This window comes from Portunus trituberculatus, chromosome 39, assembly GCF_017591435.1.
Source record: "Portunus trituberculatus isolate SZX2019 chromosome 39, ASM1759143v1, whole genome shotgun sequence".
Classification (NCBI taxonomy): domain Eukaryota; kingdom Metazoa; phylum Arthropoda; class Malacostraca; order Decapoda; family Portunidae; genus Portunus; species Portunus trituberculatus.
This window is the reverse complement of record NC_059293.1, coordinates 4,820,949-4,847,766: the sequence shown is the minus strand read 5'-3', so window position 1 is coordinate 4,847,766 and position 26,818 is coordinate 4,820,949. Positions and strand designations below refer to the sequence as shown.

At 40.7% G+C, this 26,818-nt stretch overlaps 1 protein-coding gene across 1 annotated transcript in view; it reads right to left on the bottom strand.

Annotated features, from left to right (window-relative positions):
* LOC123515625 (putative neural-cadherin 2) overlaps window positions 1-26,818 on the bottom strand; it is a 361,909-nt gene that overhangs the window by 13,417 nt on the left and 321,674 nt on the right. Inside the window, exons 14-21 of the mRNA XM_045274424.1 lie at window positions 23,499-23,667; window positions 21,045-21,284; window positions 20,638-20,757; window positions 15,722-15,864; window positions 5,667-6,006; window positions 5,044-5,289; window positions 4,619-4,957; window positions 231-546 (exon numbers count right to left, since the gene is read on the bottom strand). Coding sequence (XP_045130359.1) covers window positions 231-546; window positions 4,619-4,957; window positions 5,044-5,289; window positions 5,667-6,006; window positions 15,722-15,864; window positions 20,638-20,757; window positions 21,045-21,284; window positions 23,499-23,667 — 1,913 coding nt within the window. The remainder of the gene's footprint in view (window positions 1-230; window positions 547-4,618; window positions 4,958-5,043; window positions 5,290-5,666; window positions 6,007-15,721; window positions 15,865-20,637; window positions 20,758-21,044; window positions 21,285-23,498; window positions 23,668-26,818) is intronic.

The window sequence follows — 26,818 nt, the reverse complement described above, 5'->3', positions numbered from 1 at the left end:
TCACCATGTCTTGAACTGTAACGCTGCTTCCGTCGCTCCCGTGCACGGTATGCTCCTCCCGATCCTACTGTCTACTCTCTGTGTGCTGTATGCCCTTCTCTTAATGTGTGGAAACGTATATTATCATTCATTCCATGCACAGCGTGACGCGCGCACACACACACACACACACACACACACACACACACACACACACACACACACACACGCCATTCTGACGTGGGACTCACTGTCTTGTAGGTCGTCGTGCACCGTCACTAGGTTCACGCCCACGAACTCAGGCAGGCCGCCCACCGTCACGCCGTCGTGCTTGTTCACCATGAGTGGTGGCGGCGGCCCCTCCCAGGCAGGCGTGTCCATGGAGGTCAGGGTCTCGCTGAGGCTCCATCCATCCCCGTCATCCACACTCACGCGGAGATTGTGGCCGTGACGTTCCGCGGCCACAGTGTGCCACATCCCATCACCAAGCGGGCGCCTCTCCACGCACGCTATCCTCGCAGCCCATCCAGCGCCAGACACGGAGGCGCAAGCTACACCAGCCTTCAGCTGAGAGACGTTAATATTAATGCCATGAAATCACAAAAAATCTACTTAATTGCAGAAAATTCATCGTTTAAAAAAGGCTCCAAATAATATTTTGTTGGTGAATGTATGTGTGTGTATTTACCTAGTTGTATTGAACAGGGTTCAAGCGGGGCTCACAATGTCCTGTCTCCATATCTTCACTTATCTATTTTTTTAAGTTATGCGCAGTATGTGCTACAACAACTTCATCATTCAAAGCATTCCACTTTTCCACAATTCTATGTGGAAAACTATTTTCCAATATCCTTCACACACTGCCTCTTCCTAATCTTGTTTGCTTGTTCTGTTGTCCCTCCAGCTTCTGTTACCAGCACCAGGTCTTGCTTGTCTATCTTTTCAATGCCATTAACTATTTTACATATTGTTAGTAGGTCTCCTCTTTCTCTTCTCTCCCATTTCCTTCAGCCTTTCTTCATATATTAGGTCCTTTAGGTCTGGCACCATCTTTGTAGCTATCCTCTGGATCCGTTCTAATCTTCTCAAAGCCTTTTTCAAGCTCGGCAACCACACCACTGCTACATATTCTAACTGTGGACGTATCATACTCGTAATAATTTTTTTCATCATATCCTTGTCCAAGTACTGAAATGCCACCCTAATATTAGTCAACATTTTATGCGTTGTTCCAAATATTTTACTGTGTATTTCGAGGCTCAGAGTTTCTTGTATAACCACCCCATGATCTTTTTTCTTTTTAGTCTTCATTATTTGTTCCTCTCCCATCAAATAGTTCCATACTGGTCGTCTCTTGCTCTTTCCTAATTCTATTATGTGACATTTCTTGGCATTGAATTCTAACTTCCACTTCTTACTCCACTTATAGATTTTGTCTGTATCTTCTTGCAGCATCAAACAGTCTTCTCTGGTCTTTGTTACTCTTAACAATTTTGCATCATCAGTAAATAAATTAATATAACTGGTCACTTCATATTGTATGTCGTCTATATATACCTGGAACATAATGTGGGCTAACACTGACCCCTGTAGCACTCCACTTGTTACTTTACTCCAGGATGAGTATGTATCTCTGATCACAGTTCTCATCTCTCTGTCCTTCAAGTAATCCCTTATCCAATCTAATATTATTCCTCTCAGTCCTCCTATGTTCTTCAGCTTCCAAAGTAGTCTGCTATGTGGGACTTTATCAAGAGCCTTTCTTATGTCCAGGTACACAGTGTCCACCCATCCATCTCTGCTCTCCAGTTCTTCTACTATTCTTGAGTAAAAACTTAATAAATTTGACACATATGATCTTCCTCTCCTGAACCCAAATTGTCTGTTCAATATAACTTGTTTTTCCTCCAGATATTTAACCCATTTTTCTTTGATAACAATTTCACATATCTTTCCCACAACACTAGTAAGTGACACCAGTCTCAGTTGACTTTCCTCCTTTGAATATTGGGATCATGTTAGCTCTCTTCCATTCCAGTGGTACTCTCCCTTCCTTTAATGAGCTTGTAACCATTTCCCAAATTGGTTCTAACAATTGATCTTTACATTCCTTTAGTGCCCAGCCTGACACACCATACGGTCCCATTGCTTTTCTGACATCCAAATTTTCTAGTAGTCTTCCAATTTCTTGTTTGTGCAATATGATTTCCTGCAAGCCTTGACAATGCAATGTCCTATTTGGTTCTGTAAAATCCTCTTCTTTAGTTAAAACTGTCTTGAAACTCTCATTCATTATTTAACTCATTTCTTCTGCTGTTTGGTATGTCTTCGCCCTTTAACTATTTTTTCTATCGTTTCCTTATTTTTCATCTTACCTTTTATATACCCGTAGAAAAACTTGGGTTCATCTTCGCTTTTCCGTACCACATTTTTCTCAAAGTTTCTTTCTTCCTCTCTCCGTTCTCTAATATATTCATTTCTCGCATCCTTATACTGCTGTTTGTTGCTTTTATTTCTCTGCTTTGTGAGTTTCTTTCAAGCTTCATCTTTTTCCCTCTTAGCTTCTATACATTTGCCATTGTACCAGGCTTGTATACTCTTCTTTACTCTATAGATTGGTACGTATTTCTCACTTCCTCGTTATAGTTCTGTGGAAATAATTCATATTTCCCCTGTACTGTCTTTCCATTCATAATGTTCCTCCATTCTATACCACCAAAAAATTGTCTTAACTTTTCAAAAATTTGCTCCTGCATAATTTAATCTCTCCTTTTTGTAGTCCTCCCTGTATCTTAGCACATCCTCTTCCTGCATTTCGAAATTTAAAGTTATATATTCACTTCTTGCCATTGTACTCTGGTATTGTATGATAGGAGGGGCTCCGGCTTCTTTGTGAATACTAGGTCAAGCAAGGATGGTTCCTCTTCCCCTCTGTAGCATGTTGATTCTTCCACCCACTGATCCAGTGTTTTCATCATAGTTAACTGTAACATCTCCTTGCTTCACGATCCAGCATTACCCATTACTTCCATCTCTCTCCAGTTTACTCTTATGCAGTTTAAGTCTCGTACTAATAGTATTTTTCTCTCTTCTTATCATATTTTCCAAACACTTAATCACTTCTCCTTGCATTTCGATATGTTCTTCTGTTCTCCATGTATTTGTCTTAGGTAGCACATACGTGACTATGATTCTCCTTTTTTTTCCTTTCTTCTGTCTTGATTGTTACTCCCATCACTTCCACCATACCATCTCCATATTGCACTTCCTACACACATATATCATGACGAATTATTATTAGCACTCCTCCTCCCACTTTTCCCTTTCTGTCTCTTATCCATCTTTTACATCCCTCTTCCTTAAAGCTAACGTGGACCTCTTCCTTTAGCTTTGTCTTTACTATACACATTACATCCAGTGTTTTCTCCTTCAAATAGTCTCTAACCTCCATCACGTTGGATAACAACCCATTTACATTAGTATAAGTCATTTTTAATGTCTTGCCTCCTCCATGACTTCCTCTTTCTTCCCTAGATACCACTTCTGTTGTCTCATATCTAGAACCCTCCAGTAGAAATTCTTTTTCTCGATCTCCGTCCTTTTCCCGTTTTTTTTCCTTACCTTCATTTTTTAGCACTCTCTCCTTTTCTCTTTCTTCCAAGCTCATATCTCTTTTATCCATAAATCTTTAAATTCAGTATCTTAAGCCAATTTCCCTGTATGTTCTTGCCATACCGCCACTTAAGATCTCAGCACACTTTCAGTGGTCTCTTCCTCCCTTCACTAAACCTTCCCAATCTAAGCACTTCCTCCACCTCTTGTTCCAACCCCTGTGTGCTGTCTTGAACTAACTTAATAACACCCATTGCCAACTCTCTCTCTCTCTCTCTCTCTCTCTCTCTCTCTCTCTCTCTTTTCCTTCAACCCAAAATTTAGGATACATTTCCTCTTGTCCACTGTGTCCCTCACCAAATCTTCCTTTTCTTTGTTTATTTGTATTACTGTGTCCTTTGTCTTTTCTTGTATCTGCTTCTTTACTACCTCTGAGAATTTAACTTCTTCTTCATCCTGTTCCCGTTTCCAGACATTTCTTAATTCCTCCAATTTGATTTCATCCATTCCACTTTCAGCTTTGCCTGCCCCATCCTGAATTTTCTCTTGTAGGCTTTTAATGATTAACAGTTTTGTTTCTTTAACTCTTCCATCCCCTTTTTCATCACCTGGTTTACTTCTCTTACTTTTTCACATTCTTTTATTCTCTCTTTTAGTTCAGTGTTTTCTTATATTAGTTTTTCTTGTTGTTCCAGGATACTTCCTTCATATGTCTCATCTCCCTCTCCACGTTCACCAGTCTTCTCACATTACCTGAAAATTCCGTGTCAGAGTTTTCTTCTCCCAATTTCCTCAGCCGTATTGGTGTTCCAATAAACGGGGCCTAAATCTTGCTTATTTTTGGAGATAGGACAATTTCATGCCTCCATTTCCCCCCTGTACATACAGACTAGGTCTGCTTCACAATGCTTGTTGTTAGAGTGTGTTCCTCTGGGAGCTCCTGGCAATATAACCACTCTCAACCGCTCTCCCGGTGTCTGTATGTGTGTATGTGTGTGTTTGGGGGACACTGAAGAGCGAGGCTCACGTGCAGGGTGAAGGCGGCAGCGCGATGGTGTGCTGCCAGGTGAAGCAGCAGGCCGTTGCGAGCGCCCCGCAGTCTGATTCGCACCTGCAGCTTGACCACTCGGGGAGCAGGAGTGAAAGAGAGCGCCACCTTCATGTAGGAGGCTGCCCCCAGACGGATGGGCACGGTGGGCGCGGTGCAGTGTGGCCCCGTCCAGCCTGGCTCACAGTCACACCATGGCAGCACCAAGCCACCCACGCAGCGACCCCTGACACCGCACCCTCCTACACACGCCGCGTCCTGGGGCAGGCAGCCACTAGCACTGTCATGGCTGTAGGCAGGCTCGCCCAAGTCAATCATCTGAAACAAAGTGTATAGCCCCTTAGCCAGCGTGTGGCTGGCATGACCGGCAGGGCCGCACCGTGTCTGCCGCAGGACAAACTCACCTGAGAGTTGATGGTGAGGTGAGAAAGGCAGCCTGCCAGATGGCTGTCGGTGGGCGTCTCACGCCACCCGTGTTGTTCCCGCCCTGGTGGAGGATGGGCGAATCCACCCACCTGGAGAGGTGCTGAGCTCAGCCAAGTAGCACTGCCCTGAAGCCGACGCCATTTACCATGAGCAAGGCAGTGGGCGCCGTCCTCAGTTCTGCCTTCCCAACCACGCCCACACAGATCCACCATTAGCACCACTCCCTGCCGAGGAGGGGCAGTGCTGAAACTTAGAGGGAGACAACTCAACACTTGATGATTATCTCGCTCACACCACAACGCCTCCTCCGCGGCTGCCAGCACTCACCACGAATTCTGCGTCACCTTTGTCCAACACTCACAGCCCGTGGTGGGCAATACAAATAATAAGAAAAAAAGTAAAAGGGACAAATCTCTCCCGCCCTCTCCTCTCTCTCTCTCTCTCTCTCTCTCTCTCTCTCTCTCTCTCTCTCTCTCTCTCTCTCTCTCTCTCTCTCTCTCTCTCTCTCTCTCTCTCTCTCTCTCTCTCTCTCTCTCTTCTCTTTCTCTTTCTCTCTCTCTCTCTCTCTCTCTCTCTCTCTCTCTCTCTCTCTCTTACACACCTGGTGGTCGATGACGAGGTGTAGGGTGTGCCAGCGGCCGTCACTCAGGGACGTGTTGACCTGAAGCTTAAGGGAGCCGTCCACCCCCTCCACTAGCACCTGGGGCCACCCGCCCACCAGCTGCAACGTGAGCATTGGTGTTGGGGCGGCGCGACGCAGTGCTGGTGCCAGGGGCCCGGCGTACAGCAGAAGGCCTTGCTGGTGGCGGGTTAGGAGGCGCAGGGAAATGGTGGTGGGCAGACAGGGCGGCAGCGGGCGTAGCCATGCCCACCCAGATCCCCAGAAAGTGCGTCCAAGCACCTTGCACCGCGGACCAGAGGTTTTCCCTGGGCACACGCACCTGGAGAAGAGGAGAGAATATGTACACACACACTTCACACACCGCCTAGTGTAGTGGTTAGGACGCTCGACTCACAATCGAGAGGGCCGGGTTCGAGTCCTGGAAAGTAGCGAGGCAAATGGGCAAGCCTCTTAATGTGTAACCCCTGTTCAAATAGCAGTAAATAGGTACGGGATGTAACTCGAGGGGTTGTGGCCTCGCTTTTCCGGTGTGTGTTATGTGTTGATGTGGTCTCAGTCCTACCCGAAGATCGGTCTACGAGCTCTGAGCTCGCTCCGTAATGGGGAAGACTGGCTGGGTGACCAGCGGGCGACCGAGGTGAATTACACACACACACACACACACACACACACACACACACACACACACACACACACGCAGAGGCAGCTTATTAAATGCTACATTGCATGTTTACAACCAGCAAAAAATATAATTTCAGAGATATATAGAATGTATATATAAAACAGAATATCGCTCTAAATATGTATATGCATGTTGTAGTATAAGTCTTTATATAAGTTTAATCAATAAGATTTAGATTGCTTACATAAGCGTGCAAGCGCGTCCACGTGCAAGCGCGAGCGCGCGCGCGCGCACACACACACACACACACACACACACACACACACACACACACACACACACCGCGTAGTGTAGTGGTTAGCACGCTCGACTCACAATCGAGAGGGCCGGGTTCAAGACCCGGCGCGGCGAGGCAAATGGGCAAGCTTCTTAATGTGTAGCCCCTGTTCACCTAGCAGTAAATAGGAACGGGATGTAACTGGAGGGGTTGTGGCCTCGCTTTCCCGGTGTGTGGAGTGTGTTGTGGTCTCAGTCCTACCCGAAGATCGGTCTATAAGCTCTGAGCTCTCTCCGTAATGGGGAAGACTGGCTGGGTGACCAGCAGGCGACCGGGGTGAATTACACACACACACACACACACACACACACACACACACACACACACACACATCAACAATGTCTATGAATATTGAGAAGAAAAATACCATGTGGTTGGTTTTTTTGTCGATCTGTCCAAAGCTTTTGATTCTTTATATCACAAGATTTTGTTAGACAAACTACAAAACATTGGTATAAGGGGCTTACCTCTTCAGCTTTTGAAAAATTACCTTCACAACAGATCACAATATGTGCAATGTAACAATACCTCTTCAAAGTTACCATTACTAAAAATATACTTCAGAGGTCAAGACACAGTAATAGTGAATAAACATCTGCATATACTTGAAAGCTGGTAAAATGGAAGTATTTCGTGAGTAAACCAAGGGATGGGCAGAAGCAGGGATCATGTTTCAGCCATTATATGCTTTATTTGTTACTTATTATGAGCCAGACGTATCACAAAGTGGAACCACATGCCTAATCTTTTATGTCAGCTGTTGAGATACATCCGCATTGACAGCTTTGTGTGTCAGGAAGGCCAAGTGAGGCAAAATAGATGGCGGCGGCCGGCTCTCCTGAACTGCTATCTTGATGACGTCATGAAGATGGTCGCCTGTCCTGGCCCAGCCTAACCAGTCCCAGCATTATTTTAATTTCCCCTTAGATCACTTATTTCGGCCTCATAAGACAATTGTAATGTTTTCTACTGGTATTTGGAAGTGTGTGAAGTGTGTTACATGGTTGTGTTGCGTGAAATACGATGATTCAAAGAAAGTTTATGGCTTAGATAAGAGCCCAGTTTCCCTTACAAACTTTCAAACTACGTATGATTGATTTTTTTTATTTCGTGTCGTTTTCAAGTGTTTGTGTTTTCAAAGAATAGTTAATGCTGGTTGAAGTGTGCTTCGCTCCTGATAAGCTAAATATGTGGAATGTAACAGTGATTTATAGCGCCGTTAATATTTGTAAAAGTGACATATACAGAAGGTATTATATCTTGGGATAGGTCTGAGACCAGGCACGCAGGGCTTTGGAATTGTTTATTTTCTAATCAATGTAAAGATATTTTTTAAATATTTTCTAATTGCCCTTTAAATAGAATTACCTGCGCCACACCGGGACAACAAGGTCACAACTCCTCGATTCACATCCCGTACCTACTCACTGCTAGGTGAACAGGGCTACACGTGAGACAGGAGACACGAGCTCAAATATCTCCACCCGGCCGCACCACACACCGGGAATCGAACCCCGGTCATCTGGCTCACTGCTGAAGCCAGCGCTCTAACCACTGAGCTACCGGGGCCAGTGCTCTAACCACTGAGTGTGTGTGTGTGTGTGTGTGTGTGTGTGTGTGTGTGTGTGTGTACATGTTTTTCATTGGACATAAGTTGATGATGAGAGAGAGAGAGAGAGAGAGAGAGAGAGAGAGAGAGAGAGAGAGAGAGAGAGAGAGAGAGAGAGAGAGAGAGAGAGAGTGTGTGTGTGTATGGACTTGTTTTTTTTTTATTTGATATAAGGAGATGCTGTGTGTGGAGAGGGTGAGGGTGGGTGTGGTTGTGTTTGTTTCTTTGATACCCAATTTTTCGTTATATAGATGGTGTGTGTGTGTGTGTGTGTGTGTGTGTGTGTGTGTGTGTGTGTGTGTGTGTGTGTGTGTGTGTGTGTGCGTGCGTGCGTGCGTGCGTGTGTAATTCACCTCGGTCGCTTGCTGGTCACTCAGCTAGTCTTCCCCATTACGGAGCGAGCTCAGAGCTCATAGACCGATCTTCGGGTAGGACTGAGACCACATCAACACACAACGGGAAAGCGAGGCCACAACCCCTCGAGTTACATCCCTTACCTATATACTGCTAGGTGAACAGGGGCCACATATTACAAGGCTTGTCCATTTGCCTCGTCGCTTACCGGGACTCGAACCCGACCCTCTCGATTGTGAGTCGAGCGTGCTAACCACTACACTACGCGGTGTGTGTGTGTGTGTGTGTGTGTGTTTCACCTCGGTCGCCTGCTGGTCACCCAGCCAATCTTTCCCATTACGGAGCGAGCTCAGAGCTCATAGACCGATCTTCGGGTAGGACTGAGACCACATCACACACAACACACACCGGGAGAGCGAGGCCACAACCCCTCGAGTTACATCCCGTACCTATTTGCTGCTAGGTGAATTACGAGGCTTGCCTTTTTTGCCTCGCCGCTTTCCGGGATTCGAATCCGGACCTTCTCGATTGTGAGTCGAGCGTGCTAACCACTACACTACACGGTGTGTGTGTGTGTGTGTGTGTGTGTGTGTGTGTGTGTGTGTGTGTGTGTGTGTGTGTGTGTGTGTGTGTGTGTGTGTGTGTTTCACTGTTTGATCTGCTGCAGTCTGTGTGTGTGTGTGTGTGTGTGTGTGTGTGTGTGTGTGTGTGTGTGTGTTACATTGTCTTTCATTATATAAATCAATGGTTCCACAAGTTTTTTCAGTCAGGTCAACCTTGAGTTGACTTGTCGCATTAGCTACAAATAAGAAAGCTGCTTCATCAAGTAGGGAACCATAGGAGTACATACACATACATGCATGCATACTTCTAATATACATACGCAGAAACCGCAGAAGCAATGAGTCAAGAAAGATAATTTCACACGGTGAGATGCGGGAATATATTTTGAAGACGAAGGAATGACACAGAATGAGGGAATAAGGACGAAGAAATGAGAGAAGAAAAAGAGAGAAGCAAGGATAATAACAAACTGAAAAAGAAGAAAAAAAACCAGGGATGTTATTACAGAAGCAGACAAACTAATGAAAAGAGGAGGAAAGAAAAGTAAGGATATTAGTACACGAACTATAAAAAAAAAAGAAAAAAGGAGAAATTAGATAATAGTGAACAAACGAATAAGGAGAAAAGAGAAACAGAGATAACAGACGAATGAGAGGAGAAAAGAGAAACAGGGAAAATAATAGACAAACGAATAAGAGGAGAAAAGAGAAACAAAGATATTAGTAGAGATTGACGAACGAATGAGAAAAAAGAGAATGGGCTGTAATAATCCAACTAACCCTTCACCAGGATGTGCTGCCACTGGATTGTCGTATTAGGGGATGGTGGGGGAAGCAAGGGTGGTTGTTGTCAGTGTCATTAGGAGCGGAGCAAAGGGTAGATGAGGATGTTTAACGAGGTCAGTATTGTAACGGGAGGGAATCCTGGCTCAAACACACACACACACACACACACACACACACACACACACACACACACACACACACACACACACACACACACACACACACACACACACACACACACACACACACACAGCACTTGAGGGATATGAGGTGTTGGGAGTTTGGTATGACTGTTGTGCAAATTAGCGAGGCAGCCGCGCCATGCAACACAAATGACGGGTACGAGGAAGGGAAAAAGGAAGAGTTAAACAAAGGAAGAAAAGAAAGAAGGAAGGAAGGAGAAGAAAAGAAGAGAAATTTAAGGAAGGAAAATCTCGTATAGGCGTTCTGGGTGCCTTAACTGGCCCCTTGGAGCCTTGGATTAACTGCAGCCTTGGATTAACTGCACCCTTGGTGCCTTAACTGGCCCCTTGTAGCCTTGGATTAACTGGAGCCTTTGATTAACTGCAGCCTTGGTGCCTTAACTGGCCCCTTGGAGCCTTGGATTAACTGCAGCCTTGGTGCCTTAACTGGCCCCTTGGAGCCTTGGATTAACTGGAGATGTAGATTAACTGGAGCCTTGGTGCCTTGACTGCCCCCTTGATGCCTTGGATTAACTGGAGCCTTGGTACCTTAACTGGCCCCTTGGAGACTTGGATTAACAGGAACCTTGGTGCCTTAACTAGCCCCCTGAAGCCTTGGATTAACAGGAGCCTTGGTGCCTTAACTGGCCCCTTGGAGCCTTGGATTAACCGGAGCTTTGGTGCCTTAACTGGAGCATTGGAGCCTTGGATTAACTGGAACCTTGGTAAAACAGCATGAACACATGAACAAAGAAGGACAATGGTGATAAGAAATGGATAAACACACAGACTAAAACAGCATGAACACTTGAACAAAGATGGACAATGGTTACAACAAACAGAAAAGCACACAGACTAAGAGCGACGTCTGTTACTCTCTTCTCTTATGTTCTTGTTTCGTTTTCTCAAAATTTACTTTCAGTTTTGTTGATATCATTAGTTTTATTGATTTTTTGTCTTTATCAGTATATTTTCATTCGTGTTCTCTCTCTCTCTCTCTCTCTCTCTCTCTCTCTCTCTCTCTCTCTCTCTCTCTTTCTCTCGTCTATTTCCTTGTCCGTGCTTCTCTACAAACAATATTAATCTGTCCACGTTATCTTTTATATTTTCTTTATTGTTTTCAGTTTTATCTTTGCTTCTCTCTCACTTCAGTATGTAAGCCTCAATCACTGCAAGGAAAGTGGGAGAACATATATATATATATATATATATATATATATATATATATATATATATATATATATATATATATATATATATATATATATATATATATATATATATAACTGAAGACAAAACGACCAGAAGGGCAAAGCTCTCTCTCTCTCTCTCTCTCTCTCTCTCTCTCTCTCTCTCTCTCTCTCGTCTACGGAAATAACGATGGTAAGTGATTTTTCATATTAGGTGCGTACATTAACTCTCGTTCCTCTTCCTCAAAATTTTGTCTAACATCTAGTTTTCTAAGTGTTTTGATGTGAATATAGACTCAGGCGTGTAAATAGAAGAAATAGAAGAAAGAAAAAAGGAGAAACAAAGGAAGAGGACGAAGAAGTAAGGAGAAAGGGAAAGGAGCTAAGCCGCAATATTTTTAGCTAAGTCTTCCTTGTTATCTCACCGTTCTCTATAATGTATTTTGATGTTTTTAGGATATATTTGTAGTGTTTTAAGTATGTTTGGTAGGGTGCCAGTGTGTTTTAAGTGCTATAAGTATGTTTTGGGTGCATTTTGTATGTTTTTAGTGTTTTTTTTTTTTTTTTGGGTACTAGGTATATTTTACGTATCTTGTGTGTGTTGTGATCTGTTTGAGTAATTTGGTGTGTTTTGAGTGTGTTTGGGAGCATTTTGAGACGTTATATGGTGTTTTTAGTGTCTTTTGGGTTCATTTTGAGTGTTTTAAGTGCTGCGGGTGTGTTTGAAGGGTCTCTTGAATGTGTTTTAGTGTGTGGAGGTGGTTTTGATGTATATTGGGTGTTTTCAGTGAGTTTTGTGTCTTATTAAAGAATTAACATATAAAATAAATGATAGGTAACATAAATAACAAACTTAATGCAAACTTTACTCACACTATATGAATGACAGAAAAACAAACGTAACCGAAATGTACAAAATTTTAAATATGCTAAAATGCAATGTCAGCCGTCCCTCGAGGCCCCCCACCATCTAGGGGCCCTAGGCAACTGTCTATGTTGTCTACCCCATGGTGTTTTGAATGTGTCTTGGGATTATTTTGAGTGTTCCTAGTGGTTTGGCTGTGTGTGGGGAATTTGTTGTAAGCTGTACTTGGTGTTTCTAGCGAGTTTTATGTGTGTTTATTGGTATTTTGAGATGTTGCGTGGTGTTTCGAGTGCATTTTGGGTTGGTTTTGAGTGTTTTAAGTAGTGTTGGGCGTGTTTTCTGGTGTTGGGGTGGTATTGCCTTTATAAAGGAGAAGGGCGAAAAATAATTATTTTAGCTGAAATAGTGGTATGAATGCGGAAAAAATAGAAGAGCAACTGCTTCATATGAATGAAAAACTATAATTGATTTAATTTGGGCATATTTTGGCATTGACATTCTTAGTCTGGCAATAAATCTGAACAAATTTGTAATAGTACAATCGGGAGACTTTAAACTTCCATATTCAGAAACGAGTACGGATTTGCTCTTTCACCACAATTATTTTCCAAGGCCAAAGAGATGATTAGCGGTGTTTTCAAGAGTGTTTCACCAATTAATGATGTAGAAATCTTATCAATCTGCCTCTAGAAACGCAAAAACACCTTAAAAACGCTCTATTTTCTCACCACGACAATTTTCCAAGACCATAGAGATGATAAGCTGGGTTTTCAAGAGTGTTTCTCCACTTAATAATGTAGAAATTTTGTCAGGCTGCCTATAGAAAGGTAACTACACCTTAAAAATGTTCTGTTATCTCACCGCAACTATTTTCCAAGGCCACAGAGATGATTAGAGAGATTTTCAAAAGTATTTCTCCAGTCAATGATGTAGAAATCTTGTCAATCTGCCTCTAGAACCATGAAAGCACCTTAAAACCTGTGTAAAATTTAAATAAAGCCTTTGCAATAGTGGAGGTGAAGCACAGAAGTGTTTGAGAATTAATAGAGCAAAGGGGCAGAGCCGTTCCAAAGGCCGCTGTCTCATGATCTAGTGGTGGGCAGAAACCGTAAATTCAAGTATCAAAGAACCGGTAGAGCGCAGATGGTAAATACCGAATATCAGAGACTGGTATTCATCAGCCCATGAAACCGGTTCCGGAATCGTTTTCTCTGGGAATCAGTAGAGCACAGCTACTGAATACCAGAGTCTGAATCCCCAGCGCATTGCTTGATGGTTACCAGGGAAGGGTGTAGTGTCCCAGTATTCATGTAGATTACTGGCTGGGATGATTTTAGAATACAAAGTACTGACTCCCGGTCCTAAGAGACTTGTAATCTGTGATGGATATTGAATGACAGTGAATGTAAATGGATGCACGGTTCAGCTAATGATATACTCTTATCTCACACAGGATTCCTTTAATAATATAGTCTACATGCTTGAGCTGTCCTATTTCGCTTCGCAAAGTTAGGTATTATCTCGATATATACACCTTGAACACAGTGTTTTGGAAAAATCCTTGGTGCCTGGAAAAAATTGCGTTATGATTCGATAGAAAAAGTTATTGTATAATCAGTAAGGGTCAAGTAATTAGTGGGGTGCTACAGGGTTAAGTTTTAGGGCCATTGTTATTTCTGATATATATTAATGACTTGGACAGTGGAATTGTTAGTGATATTAGTGAATTTGCAGACGACACGATAGGTAGATTAATTAAGTCAGATTCGGATGCCATTGCCTTGCAGGGAGATTTGAATAGAATGAAAGAATGGACAGATAAATAGCAAATGCAGTTCAACATTAACAAGTGCAGGGTACTGAGTGTAAATAGAGATAATCCACACAATAGGTACATAATATATAACGAGGCACTACAGGAAGTTCCAAGTATGAAAAAGATTTAGGGGTCATAGTCAGCTCCGATCTTAGTCAAAGGAAGCAATGCACAAAGGCTAGAAATAAGACGAATAGGTAACTAGGTTTAATTTTTAGAAGTGTTAAAAGCAGAAGTCCCGAATTAATACGAAAAATTATACTTGGCGCTGGTCAGGCCACATCTTGACTATGCGGTACAATTCCGGTCCCTAAATTATAAGAAGGATAAAGATCTATTGGAGTCAGTGCAAAGAAGGATGTCTAAAAAGATACAGGGGATGAGGGACGTTCTCTATGAAGCGAGACTGAAGAAATGCAATCTGCTTTCCTTAGAGAGACATAGGTTAAGAGGAGACCTGATAGAAGTATTCATGTGGTATAAGTCTTATAGTAAAGGGGACATGAGCGAAGTTCTTAGGATCAGTAGCGGGGACAGAGTCATGAATAATGGGTTTAAGCTTGAAAAAAGTTCAGGTTTAGGAGAAAAATGGAAAGAAACTGGTTTTCAGACAGAGTGGTTGATGAACGGAACGGTCTCAGTGGTCATGTAGTCAGTGCTGAGTCAATAGGGAGCTTAAAAAGATTAGATAGGTTTATGGGTGGGGATAATAGATGGAATTAGGTAGCTTTAATCATACAGGGACTGCCACGTGTAGTCCTGGCGGCCTTTTGCAGATTCTCTCTTTTCTTATATTCTTATGTTCTTATGTCAATCACACAAGATTGATGAGAACCTCAACAGGAAATTTCATATTGATGATGTATACTTAAAATTATCTAAACTTTGTGGTGTATTGTCTTAGATTCATAGCAATCTCACAGCTGAATCCTTATTTAGTATATATTATACTCTATGCTATCCACACCTGATATATTGTATATCTATATGGGGCAGCACATGACCATCATTCCTGAAGAAGTTGACTATCACTCAGAACATAACTATTTGATGTATGTTTTTCCTAAAAAAAAAAAAAAAAAAAAAAAAAAAAAATTCGTAACAGATATGTGTTTTATGAATATCTTAAATTTCAAATCTATTTATAAATACTTTTGTCTGTTATTCATCTATGATATGTTCCATTCAGGTGTTGAGATTTTTCGGATGATTAATTACCCACGTGATACCAGAAGCATAATGTAGATTTTGCATGTCCACAATTCAGAACAGTCTTGTTTAAGAACAGTGTATTATGTACAGCTCCAAAGTTATTATACCTCTTCAATTAAAACAGTTGTTACAAACAAGTACTTATTCCACATTCAAAAAGAATATAAGAAATCAAATTGCTTAGTACCTACATACTTGTTTACTCATAACTTGACTGTTGGTAGGTGAAGGAAAAAAATTGTAGATTATGTATCTGTTCTAATATTGTTTATAATATTACCATGCATGTTGAATTCTTTTTTGTCTTTTTTCTCATAGCTGCTTGTCAAGGAGATTCGTCTCGTAAAGGTGGTGCTAATACTTCAACTGATATAAATCAATGTATAGTTGTATGTTAACATAGTAAATGATTACTTACTTACGTACTTATTTACTTACTTACTTACTTACGCACACACACACACACACACACACACACACACACACACACACACATACCTCTCACCACCATCTAGAGACCTGACGAAGCGTCCACCATTCAGACAAACTAAGGGCGAGCGGGATTCCAGGGCGTGGCCGTGGCATGGCGAGGCGTGGGTGAGGCGCGGCGTGACCAGGGAGGTGGAGTTTGTGTCCACAACCTGAGGGAAAATGTGTGTGTGTGTGTGTGTGTGTGTGTGTGTGTGTGTGTGTGTGTGTGTGTGTGTGTGTGTGTGTTTGTTAAGATTATTATTATCATTATTATTATTATTATTATTATTATTATTATTATTATTATTATTATTATTATTATTTTATTATTATTATCATTACTATTATTGTCATTATTATTATTTTATCATTATTATTATCATCATCATCATCATTATCATAATTATACTACTACTACTACTACTACTACTACTACTACTACATGTATCAGTCATCATCATTCCTTCTCTTCATTATCAAATAAAACGTGTTCTCTCTCTCTCTCTCTCTCTCTCTCTCTCTCTCTCTCTCTCTCTCTCTCTCTCTCTCTCTCTCTCTGTGTACAATACCTAAAATAGCCCACCGCCCCTTCTCTTCTCTCGTGAGATTCATAAGTTACATTCTCTCTTTTCAGTATGACTTCTTCTGATTGACCAAGTTCTGCCACCTGATTGATCAATTCTTCCTTCTTCTCACTGGCTCAAATCTGTCCATCTCAGCTCCTCCCTTGGCTACCTCTATTCTCTGTTTTTCATCCTCTTGATCCATTTCGTTTACATAAATACGCCCCTCGCATTTCTCTCACGACCATTTCCTCTCAGCATTCCCACTCTCGCACTCACTCTCACTTTGCTCGGCCGTGCCAGGCTCTCACACATGTCCACACTCCTCGTTGGCGCTCACCCGCTCACTCACTTAGGGATGAGAACTCGCACTCTCCCTCATCACTCAATCAAGTTGTTATCACTACTGCTTACATAGAATGGATCTCAATATCTCCCCTTGTGCGTCAATAGTTTTTCTCGATTCACTGTTCTTGTCTCTCTCAAAGACAAATCCACGCACTCCGTTGACAGAGCTCTCATCGATCACATTATGTTTCTTTTTTCTTTTCATGTCATGGCCCGTAGCGCCTGTAGGTAACTTGAAGAGTATTTGAAGTGCTCTTGAGCTTCCACCCATTATTGGCGCAGGCAATTTTACTTATAGTGGTACCCATATTACGACCCATATCACCATCTAAGCACATCTTTGGTGTAACTTCCTAGAACATGGGTATCATGGTGACATGTAGGTAACCTTAAAATGCTCGTCAAATGGTAAAGTATCAAGGCTATACGTGGTGGGATTCGAACCTACGTGTGGAAGTCTGACCGATCTACGCTCACTATCTTATCCACTATGACACCGCCTCCTCCTGAAGTGTTCCTCGTGTTTTTCTATCTGATAATGGCGAAAGTTTCAATAATTCACTCTTAGGGAGGATTTGTTACTAATTTAAAATCAAGAAATGGAACATTCTCCCAGTTCAAACGGCAAAGTTAAAAGATACAATAAACTCATTCTAGATGTCTTGCATCATATCATGGGTTCAAAGCACTCTTTGGATGAATTGCTTCCTCAAGTAGTTAGCTCTCTCAACTCTGTTATTCATTCATCCACCAAAGAATCTACTCATTACGTGTTTTTTGGACAAGATAAACGTCTTCCTCACGAATTCCTGCTCATTGTTCCTCACCTTGTGTACAACATGAATGACTTCGTCAAATGTCGATTGCAGAGATGGGCTAGTGGTCTCAAAATTAAGACTCTTCCGCTAACTCTTATCCACTCATTTTTCGGGGTTCACTGTTGAGCGGGCACTAGTGCTCTCCGCTCGCACTACCACTATCCGCTCGCACTATATTAGCACTCTCCGCTAGCGCTCTCTACTCACGTTTCCCGTTTGTGCTTTTCGCTCGTGCTTCCTGCTGGTGCTCTCTATTTTCTCTTCCGCTCACTCTAATTGCGTTCCCCGGTCTCGCTACGGATTCTCCTCTTGAGATTAGCGATATTGTTTTTCACAAACTTCACAACAGACACTCAAAATTAGATCCACTTTTCCAAGTGCCGTACCAAGTTGTCGAGTATCTACATGGGCACAAGTTCAAGCTACGTGTACGTACATGATCTCGAAAGTCTTAAAGAAAGTATTGCCCATGTATAGATCACCTTAAAAAGTTCACAAGGGCATTGATGAGAAGCAACAGTTTCTTCAACCTGCTTCAACATCCCACAGTTTCTGCACTGTACTTCTGCTTAAAAGGAAATACCTATATTAAAGGTTGCACAGATTTTTAACTCTATCTTTAAGGTTTTCGTGATAAATCAACGATATTTCATCGGTATTAATGATAGAAACGCTCTTCATAACCTGACATATCATCTCTACGGTCTTTGAAAAATACTCTTGGTGAAAGAGCAAAGCGTTTCTGAATATGGACCACGGTGCGTCACACGGGACACTATGGTGGTGACGAGGCGTCACACCAGTCTCACGCTACAGGCAAAGTTGGTTCACAGTGGCCAGTAAAATGAAGTAGTGGATGTAGCAACATTAAGTTTTTTCACTTGCCCACCTATGCTTCATATTCTCCTGTTTACTTCTCACATTTTTCTTTCTTTCCTTCTGTATGTGATGCATTTGAAGGGCGGCCGTTGATTGAAGTCTGATTCCAAGCTGCATGTTGTGGCTGGTAGGTGTGTTGCCTATACCGATTCAGGGCGGGAGGACACTCAGGAAGAGTGACGTGTTTGCTGTCGCCTCGTAAAGAAAAAGAAAAAAAAAGGTGACTGCGATCTCTATTAACCACATCTTCAGTGGGTCTTTCTTTTTCTTTGTCTTTCTCTCTTAGCATGTTCTCTTCCTCCTTTTTTTTATTCTTGTCTTGCCCTTCGTTCTGAGATTGCATGGTGGTAAGGGAGGCACACTTGGCGATAATTGTGGTTTAGCAGACAGTCTCTTCACTTCTCCCAGCACAGCAGCAGCAGTAGCAGCAGCAGCAGCAACAACAACAACAGTATACAGCAGTCTCTTGTATCGCAGCAGCAGCGGTTCTTTCAGGCGACAGGATACAAGCACACTGTCCATTGCCACCATCTCAGGTGATAACGTTACCCACACGGGTTTACAAATAAAAGTACAAATAAAATACATACAGATAAATGAAAGCAAAGGAATAACATAAAATATAATGTTATAAATAAATAATGATAAAAAAAGAAAGAAGCAAATATGTATATAAAATTAAACAGACGAAAATTTAAGGAAAAAAAATGATGAATGAAAACAAAGAAAAGAAAGAAACAAAAAAAAATATGTATTGGAAGGTCAAACATAAAACTAAAATATCAAATGAGCAGACAAAATAAACAAATGAATAGGTATATCAATAAATAAATAGACAAAAGAATGAAAACAAATTAATCAATAGACAAACGAGACACGGTGAGGAGGCAAGTAGATGTGAGAAGGGGTGGCTCCTGAGACATGCCTCAGGTCTATAAGTTGCCCTAAAATTTCCCCGTTTTTTTCTACATTACATTCTCTTAAAGCACAAACGTCTCTATTTCTTTTCCTTTTGTAAATTGCATTAACCTTCCAAACATTTACATGCATCTTCTTCACAAATACATGCACGCACACAAACTTCATATGTGTTATTATACGAATTGTAACTGTTCAGTGGCAATCATACAGTTTGATGATTTTTCCAATAAACAAGTAAAGATGGGTTCACACATGTCAATTTGCCACTGCAATTGCAAGTCGGTAGAGTTTCAGTCTGAATGTCGGTGCTCAACGACTGGAAGAACCAGTCGCAAAACAAGACCAACATGCTGGTCAGACTTGGTCTTGTTCAGTCGATTTGTTACTTTATTTACGTTGTGACGTCACAGAGAAAGGCTTGCAAATGTGGTGTCCAAATGTAGAGATGATGATGGAGTTGGTGAGGGAAAATGAGCACATCGGGGACCCTGAAAATTAATTATACACAAAAAAAAGCTTACGTAAATCGGCCTGCGATGAGATAGCTGGCACTCTCCAAGAACTGTTTCTCTACGTGCAGGGTGTTGTTGATGAGGATTGAATACTTGTGAGGATGTAATTTGATCGCAATCGTCATCGTCACCAGAGGAAGACATCTTGTTAAGTAGTTGTTTGTTTACATTCACTTCCCGCCAACCAGCTAATAATCCCCAGTCCCTATGTGTGAACGTGTTCCGAGTAGAAGGGCTCAGTCGATACTTCTAGCGACTTCCAATTTCAGTCTCATATTGACACGTGTGAACCCGCCTTAAGGAAATGTGTTTAAAACTTTCAATTGTCGCCCCTAAAGAGAATCCAATATCACTTAGTATTCACTACTATAGGTTTGGGCAGCGGGGTGAACACTGGTCAAAGGCTCTTAACTAACTGAAAATGGCGGATTCTAAAATCCTGTCTGAGCAAAATGACGGTCAGTTAGTTCACCTCTTAGGACACCATCTTCGCTTACAAGTCAGGCTTCGGCTAGACAAGGCAGAGTGAAGAAGTAGACAGCTATAGTCTGTCTACTCTTAAATGGCTCCTGGGTCTCAGTCTGAATAGTGTCCCAGGGAATGCGTGGTTGTCAGATCTTGAGGAAAACCGTAGTCTGTCCTCGTGATAAGTGTGTGGATCAATAGAAAACAAGTAGTATACGCCTAAAATCAATTATATCATCAACAAGCTACATTATGTTTCGAACCCAAGAGCTATTTTAGAGTAGACAGATTATAGTAGACAGCAATAACGGGTTCTGCTTGGTGCTGACAGGCTCTGTGTTAACAAAATAGATAAGCACATATAGACAAGCACACACACACACACACACACACACACACACACACACACACACACACACACACACACACACACACACCTGCAGTGGAGGGCTGGTGGAGGCGAGGGAGGTGGCGGAGTGCAGGTGTGTGTCCTCCATAGTGTGGGCGTCATCTGGCGGTGGGTGAGCGGTGACAGTCAGGTTGGTGGCCGCCGTTATCTGAAGGGAGGTGAGTAGTTAGATGGAGACACACACACACACACACACACACACACACACACACACAAAGTTTACCCTGCACCAACACTTAAAAGTTCAATACTTCAGAAATATCTATTATATTGCATTGTCGTTTATATGCAAATCGGCTCACTTAATTATTTGTTATTTTCATCAGACACACAACTCATTAAGTTGCTCCAGTTTGACGCTTGCTGTGTGTGTGTGTGTGTGTGTGTGTGTGTGTGTGTGTGTGTGTGTGGTGCAGGGAGGGACACGACACTAACCTGGTGAGTGTGCAGGGCAAGAAGTCCCTGAATCTTGACAGGGTCCAGGTACCTGCCGCGAGCGTCCTTAGCACTGAGCCAAACACAGGTAGAGGGCGCGGGACTCGAATCAGGGAAGGGGAACGTGGTGTTTGGTAGACCACAGCCACTGTAAACACTCACCACCTCCACTGTGGCCTGCCGCTCCTCCAGCACCGCCAGCACCTCGGCCAGAACTGTCCCAAGTTTCCCGCCGCCCTCCTGCAAGGCGATGTATAGTGTGAGCACCTCTATGACTTAAGTGGTCACCCCAACCCATACTCCTACACTAGATAAAAGACAATTAGACACGTACTTTGGTCTCTCATCACGGCTATCTTTAAAAGCAATATAGATGACTAATCGAGATCTCTAAAATGTTTCCCCTGTTAGTAAAATAAAAGTCTTGGTATTCTGCCACCAGAATCGTAACAACATCCATAAAAATTCTAGTAATTTTAACTATAAGCTTTTGGAGTGCTTCAGAACGTGTCTCTCACTGATGTGTCAACCCAATTTTAAACCTACATTAAATGGAAATAGAACAAGAAAAGAAGAAATACGGATTAGAAGAAATGATCTAACAGCAAACATCTATAGACTCTGCAACATCTCTGTCACGACACTACTGCTGGTACGTCTGTTTAGAACTATAGAGCATAAGAACCTAAAAAAAATAATGAAGTGTGCGAGAATCCATGAGGCCTCTCTCTGTTGACTCTCACCCACTCCTGTCTGTCTCTTGCTAGCTCATACATACACTCTCCTCTTGATAACTTAAAGTATCTATTAAAACCTAATCTTTAGATATAATGCTCTTTGCGCATGCACACACATACACACACACACACACACACACACACACACACACACACACACACACACACACACACACACACACATATTATAAGGTGCTCATTAGAAACAGGAGAAGTACCAGTAGAGTGGAAAAGAGCTGAAGTGGTGCCCATTTATAAGGGAGGCAGTAAGGAAGAGCCTCTTAACTATAGACCTGTGTCTCTAACAAGTGTGGTCGGTAAGATTTGTGAGAGGGTGATAAAGAAATATTGGATACGGTTCCTGGAGGATCATAAGTTATTATCGGATCATCAATTTGGCTTTAGGAAAGGGAGGTCATGTGTAACAAATCTACTGAGCTTTTATTCAAGAGTGGTTGACAAAATACAAGAGAGAGAGGATGGATGGACTGTGTATATTTGGATTTAAAGAAAGCTTTTGACAAGGTACCTCACATGAGACTGTTATGGAAATTAGAGATTTATGGAGGACTGAAAGGAAAAGTGTTAAAGTGGATGGAAAACTACTTGAGATGGAGGGAGATGAGAACGGTAATAAGGGATGCAAAGTCGGACTGGTTGGTGGTGGAGAGTGGAGTCCCACAAGGCTCAGTGCTGGCACCAATACTTTTCCTTGTATATATTAATGACATGCCAGAGGGAGTAAACAGTTATATTAATTTGTTTGCGGATGATGCGAAGTTGTGTAGGTGTGTGAAGAGTGAAGAAGATTGTGAAATTTTACAGGCAGATCTGGATAAGATTTGGGAGTGGAGCAAGAGGTGGCAAATGGAATTTAATCTGAGCAAAAGTCATGTGATGGAGATGGGAAGAGTGGAAGACGGCCAAGAGGGTCATATAAGATGGGTGAAGAAGTAGTGTTGAAAAAGGTGGAAAAGGAAAAGGATTTGGGAGTGATAATACAAGACCATGGGCAGTTTGAGGCTCATATTGATAAGATGTTTGGAGAAACGTATAATTTGATAAAAATATTGGATTAGCCTTCCATTATATGGATAAAGATATGATGAAGAAATTAATTAGTACGGTAATTAGACCAAGATTGGAATATGCTGGAGTGGTTTGGTCCCCTTATAAAAAGAAGCATATAAGGAAGTTGGAGAGATTGCAGAGAATGGCAACAAAAATGGTTCCGGAATTGGCAGAAATGACCTATGAGGAGAGATTAAAAGAAATGAATTTGCTTACCTTGGAACAAAGAAGAGAAAGAGGAGATTTAATACAGGTTTATAAACTGTTGAACGGACTGGATGAAGTGGATAATGAGCAAATGATGTTGAGAGAGGAAAACTTAATAGAACTACGAGATCGCATAGTAAAAAGATAGCCAAAGGAATATGCTTCAAGGATGTGAAGAAATATAGTTTCCCACAAAGATGTGTGGAGGTGTGGAATGGTTTGAGTGAGGAGGTGATGTCAGCGAGGAGTGTGCATAGTTTTAAAGGAAAGTTGGATGTGTGTAGATATGGAGACGGGGCCTCACGAGTATGATACCCAGGCCCTGTAAAATTACAACTAGGTGAATACACACACACACACACACACACACACACACACACACACACACACACACACATACACACACACTATCAGAATATTTATAAATCGCGTTTCTCACCGAGGGGGACCAACCGCGTGTGAGGGCAGCGGGTGTGGTGGGCGTGAGAGCGAGGGGTGCAGCGTGGGTGAGGGCGTCGGGACTTAAGAGGTGCACCAGGACCGTCACGTTGGCGGCCACACCTCTCTGACGCCACACGCGGTCACTGACTGAGAACTGTAACTCATACCTGCAGAGAGAGAGAGAGAGAGAGAGAGAGAGAGAGAGAAAAAAAAATTGTTACAGTAAATTCAAATTCCATGCAAAAGAACAACCAACATCGATACATTAATGGATGTGCAAACCAAACAACACTTTTAAGTAATTGGTATCTGTCACGTCCTTCTTTCATCACACACAAGGGATATTTCTTTAGTCATATAGCCACTTCTAAACATTAGCCTGGCTAGGAACTGAACTATCTAATTATCCGATCTTTTTTTTCTTTCTTTTTTCTCTTTGTCCATGTTAAGATTCTGCTTTGTATTCCTAGTGTTGGGGAGTGTTGCATGTTGTAATGAGAAAGTCCAGAAGTGAATAGCAAAATGCACCTAATCCCGTATGCTTAAACACCTCGATACCACATCTTGACTTTCAATAGCTATAATACAAGTTGTGGTGAGTTTAAATGTATTTCTATAGTTTCACTTAAAGTGCAAAGAGGAAAAAGTACCTGTGAGGTTGAGCAGTGTTCTTCACTCACTTTTTACCCGCGAAACTTCCTTCATTACACCCATAGGTCTCTTTGGTCTCCCTATCTTATCACTGCCTATATATAGTCTTTCTCCAGTATCCTCCTCCTCATGCATGTTCTAATGCCTTCAAAATACGGGCCAATAGCGCTAAGTTCCTTTCATGTGCCTTCCGCCAGCAGCAAGCTAACCCTTCCTCCCTGACACAACAGTTGCCGTGGTGGCTCAATTGGCTCTTAAATTTGATCCAAATCTTCCAAGTTACCATAATGTCTTAAGTTTGTTTCCTCCTCACCTTTGTGATTGCTGAAGTTCGGGATCAGTAAATAAAATGTTTTGTGGCAAGTTTGGATTCTTATTTCGAAAGACACCACTAAACATACACATTGGAAAAAGAGAAATGGTGAGGAATGAAGGACAGAAGTTATAGAAGGATAGGAGGTTAATTTTTAGTGCAAAGAAAAGTGTGTGTGAGAAGGTTATGGGGTGAATAATTGACGTTGTGGTGAGAGGGGGATGAGAAGAAGAGGGAGGAATGAAAGGTAGTGTAGGCTGTCCTGTTTGTTGTTTGATGGTTTCGTGTGCCGTCACTGCAGTCTGAGTGGAGTTATGTAGTTGGCGCTGCATGCGTGTACCAGTGTATGGTGAGTGTTTGGGTGGTGGCGAAGACACATCAAGTGGCTAAAGCAGTGACAAATTCGTATCTTTTAAGTGGGCGAAATTTCATCCTTTCATTGATATTTGGTGCAAGTTTTCCTGAATTACAAATAATTTCGAGATATTTCTTTTTTGGTCGACAACCACGTTCAGGCATTACACTTTATTACGGAGTGCAAAATGTACTCTTTTAATCTCTTTTCTTTTACTGTAAATGGTTATAAAGTCTCAACGCATTGTTCTTGGTGCTTGTACGTAGATCGTTAGACATAGCTATGGTGTGGTTCGGGCTTAGTAAAATTGCCTTTAAAGATTACTCGCGACAAGTGTAGTTTCATTAGCAGTCAGGGTCTCAGTACTTTTCTTTATTTATTTACTTATCTATTCTATTTACTTATTTATTTTTTTCTTTTTCACATTGTGGGGTCTTTACGATTGAAGTTTTGTAGGGCGCGGGAGAACAGAGCTGCAGGTTCCCAGGGTGATGGACGCTTCAAGACTCAGGAATGGCAGTTTCCGATGCTAATAGTGCCGGGCGAGTGCTGTTAGTGCCGAGGTGCTGCTGCCATAAGCCTGCAGGTGTTCATGGTGCTGTTGCCATACTGATACTGTCACCGTACTGTTACTGCTATCATATTATTAATGTTACCGTACTATCTTTGTCACCGTACTATTACTGTTGTCATACTACGTACTACTGTTACCGTACTATCATTATCACCGTACTATTGTTGTTATCATGCTATTACAGTTACCGCGCTATTATTGTTACTATTGTTACTGTCACTATACTATTATTGTTATCGTTACTACTGCATTTACCTGTTAGTCATCACTGGGAAGGAAGGAATTTTTCGTTACTTTTTATGCCAGAGGGACACTGGTCAAGAGCTAAGAAAAAAGCAATTGGAAATAAAGGTCAGCTGGGGTGCCACTCCAGAAAGGAAAGTATCGAAAGGGGTATTCAAAACTTTAAAAGTGTCTTGAAACCTCTTGAAAGAAAACAAGTTATAGGAAGACGGAAATACAAACGAAAGCGGAAAATTAATTCCAGAGTTTACCAGTGAAGGGGATGAAAGACTGAGAATATTGAAGGATCTCCCTCGATGAAGGATCTTTCTGTAATATGTTGTTAGTATGTTTTTGTATGTATATATATATATATATATATATATATATATATATATATATATATATATATATATATATATATATATATATATATATATATATATATATATATATATATATATATATATATATATATATATATATATATATATATATATATATATATATATATATATATATATATATATATATATATATATATATATATATATATATATATATATATATATATATATATATATATATATATATATATATATATATATATATATATATATATATATATATATATATATATATATATATATATATATATATATATATATATATATATATATATATATATATATATATATATATATATATATATATATATATATATATATATATATATATATATATATATATATATATATATATATATATATATATATATATATATATATATATATATATATATATATATATATATATATATATATATATATATATATATATATATATATATATATATATATATATATATATATATATATATATATATATATATATATATATATATATATATATATATATATATATATATATATATATATATATATATATATATATATATATATATATATATATATATATATATATATATATATATATATATATATATATATATATATATATATATATATATATATATATATATATATATATATATATATATATATATATATATATATATATATATATATATATATATATATATATATATATATATATATATATATATATATATATATATATATATATATATATATATATATATATATATATATATATATATATATATATATATATATATATATA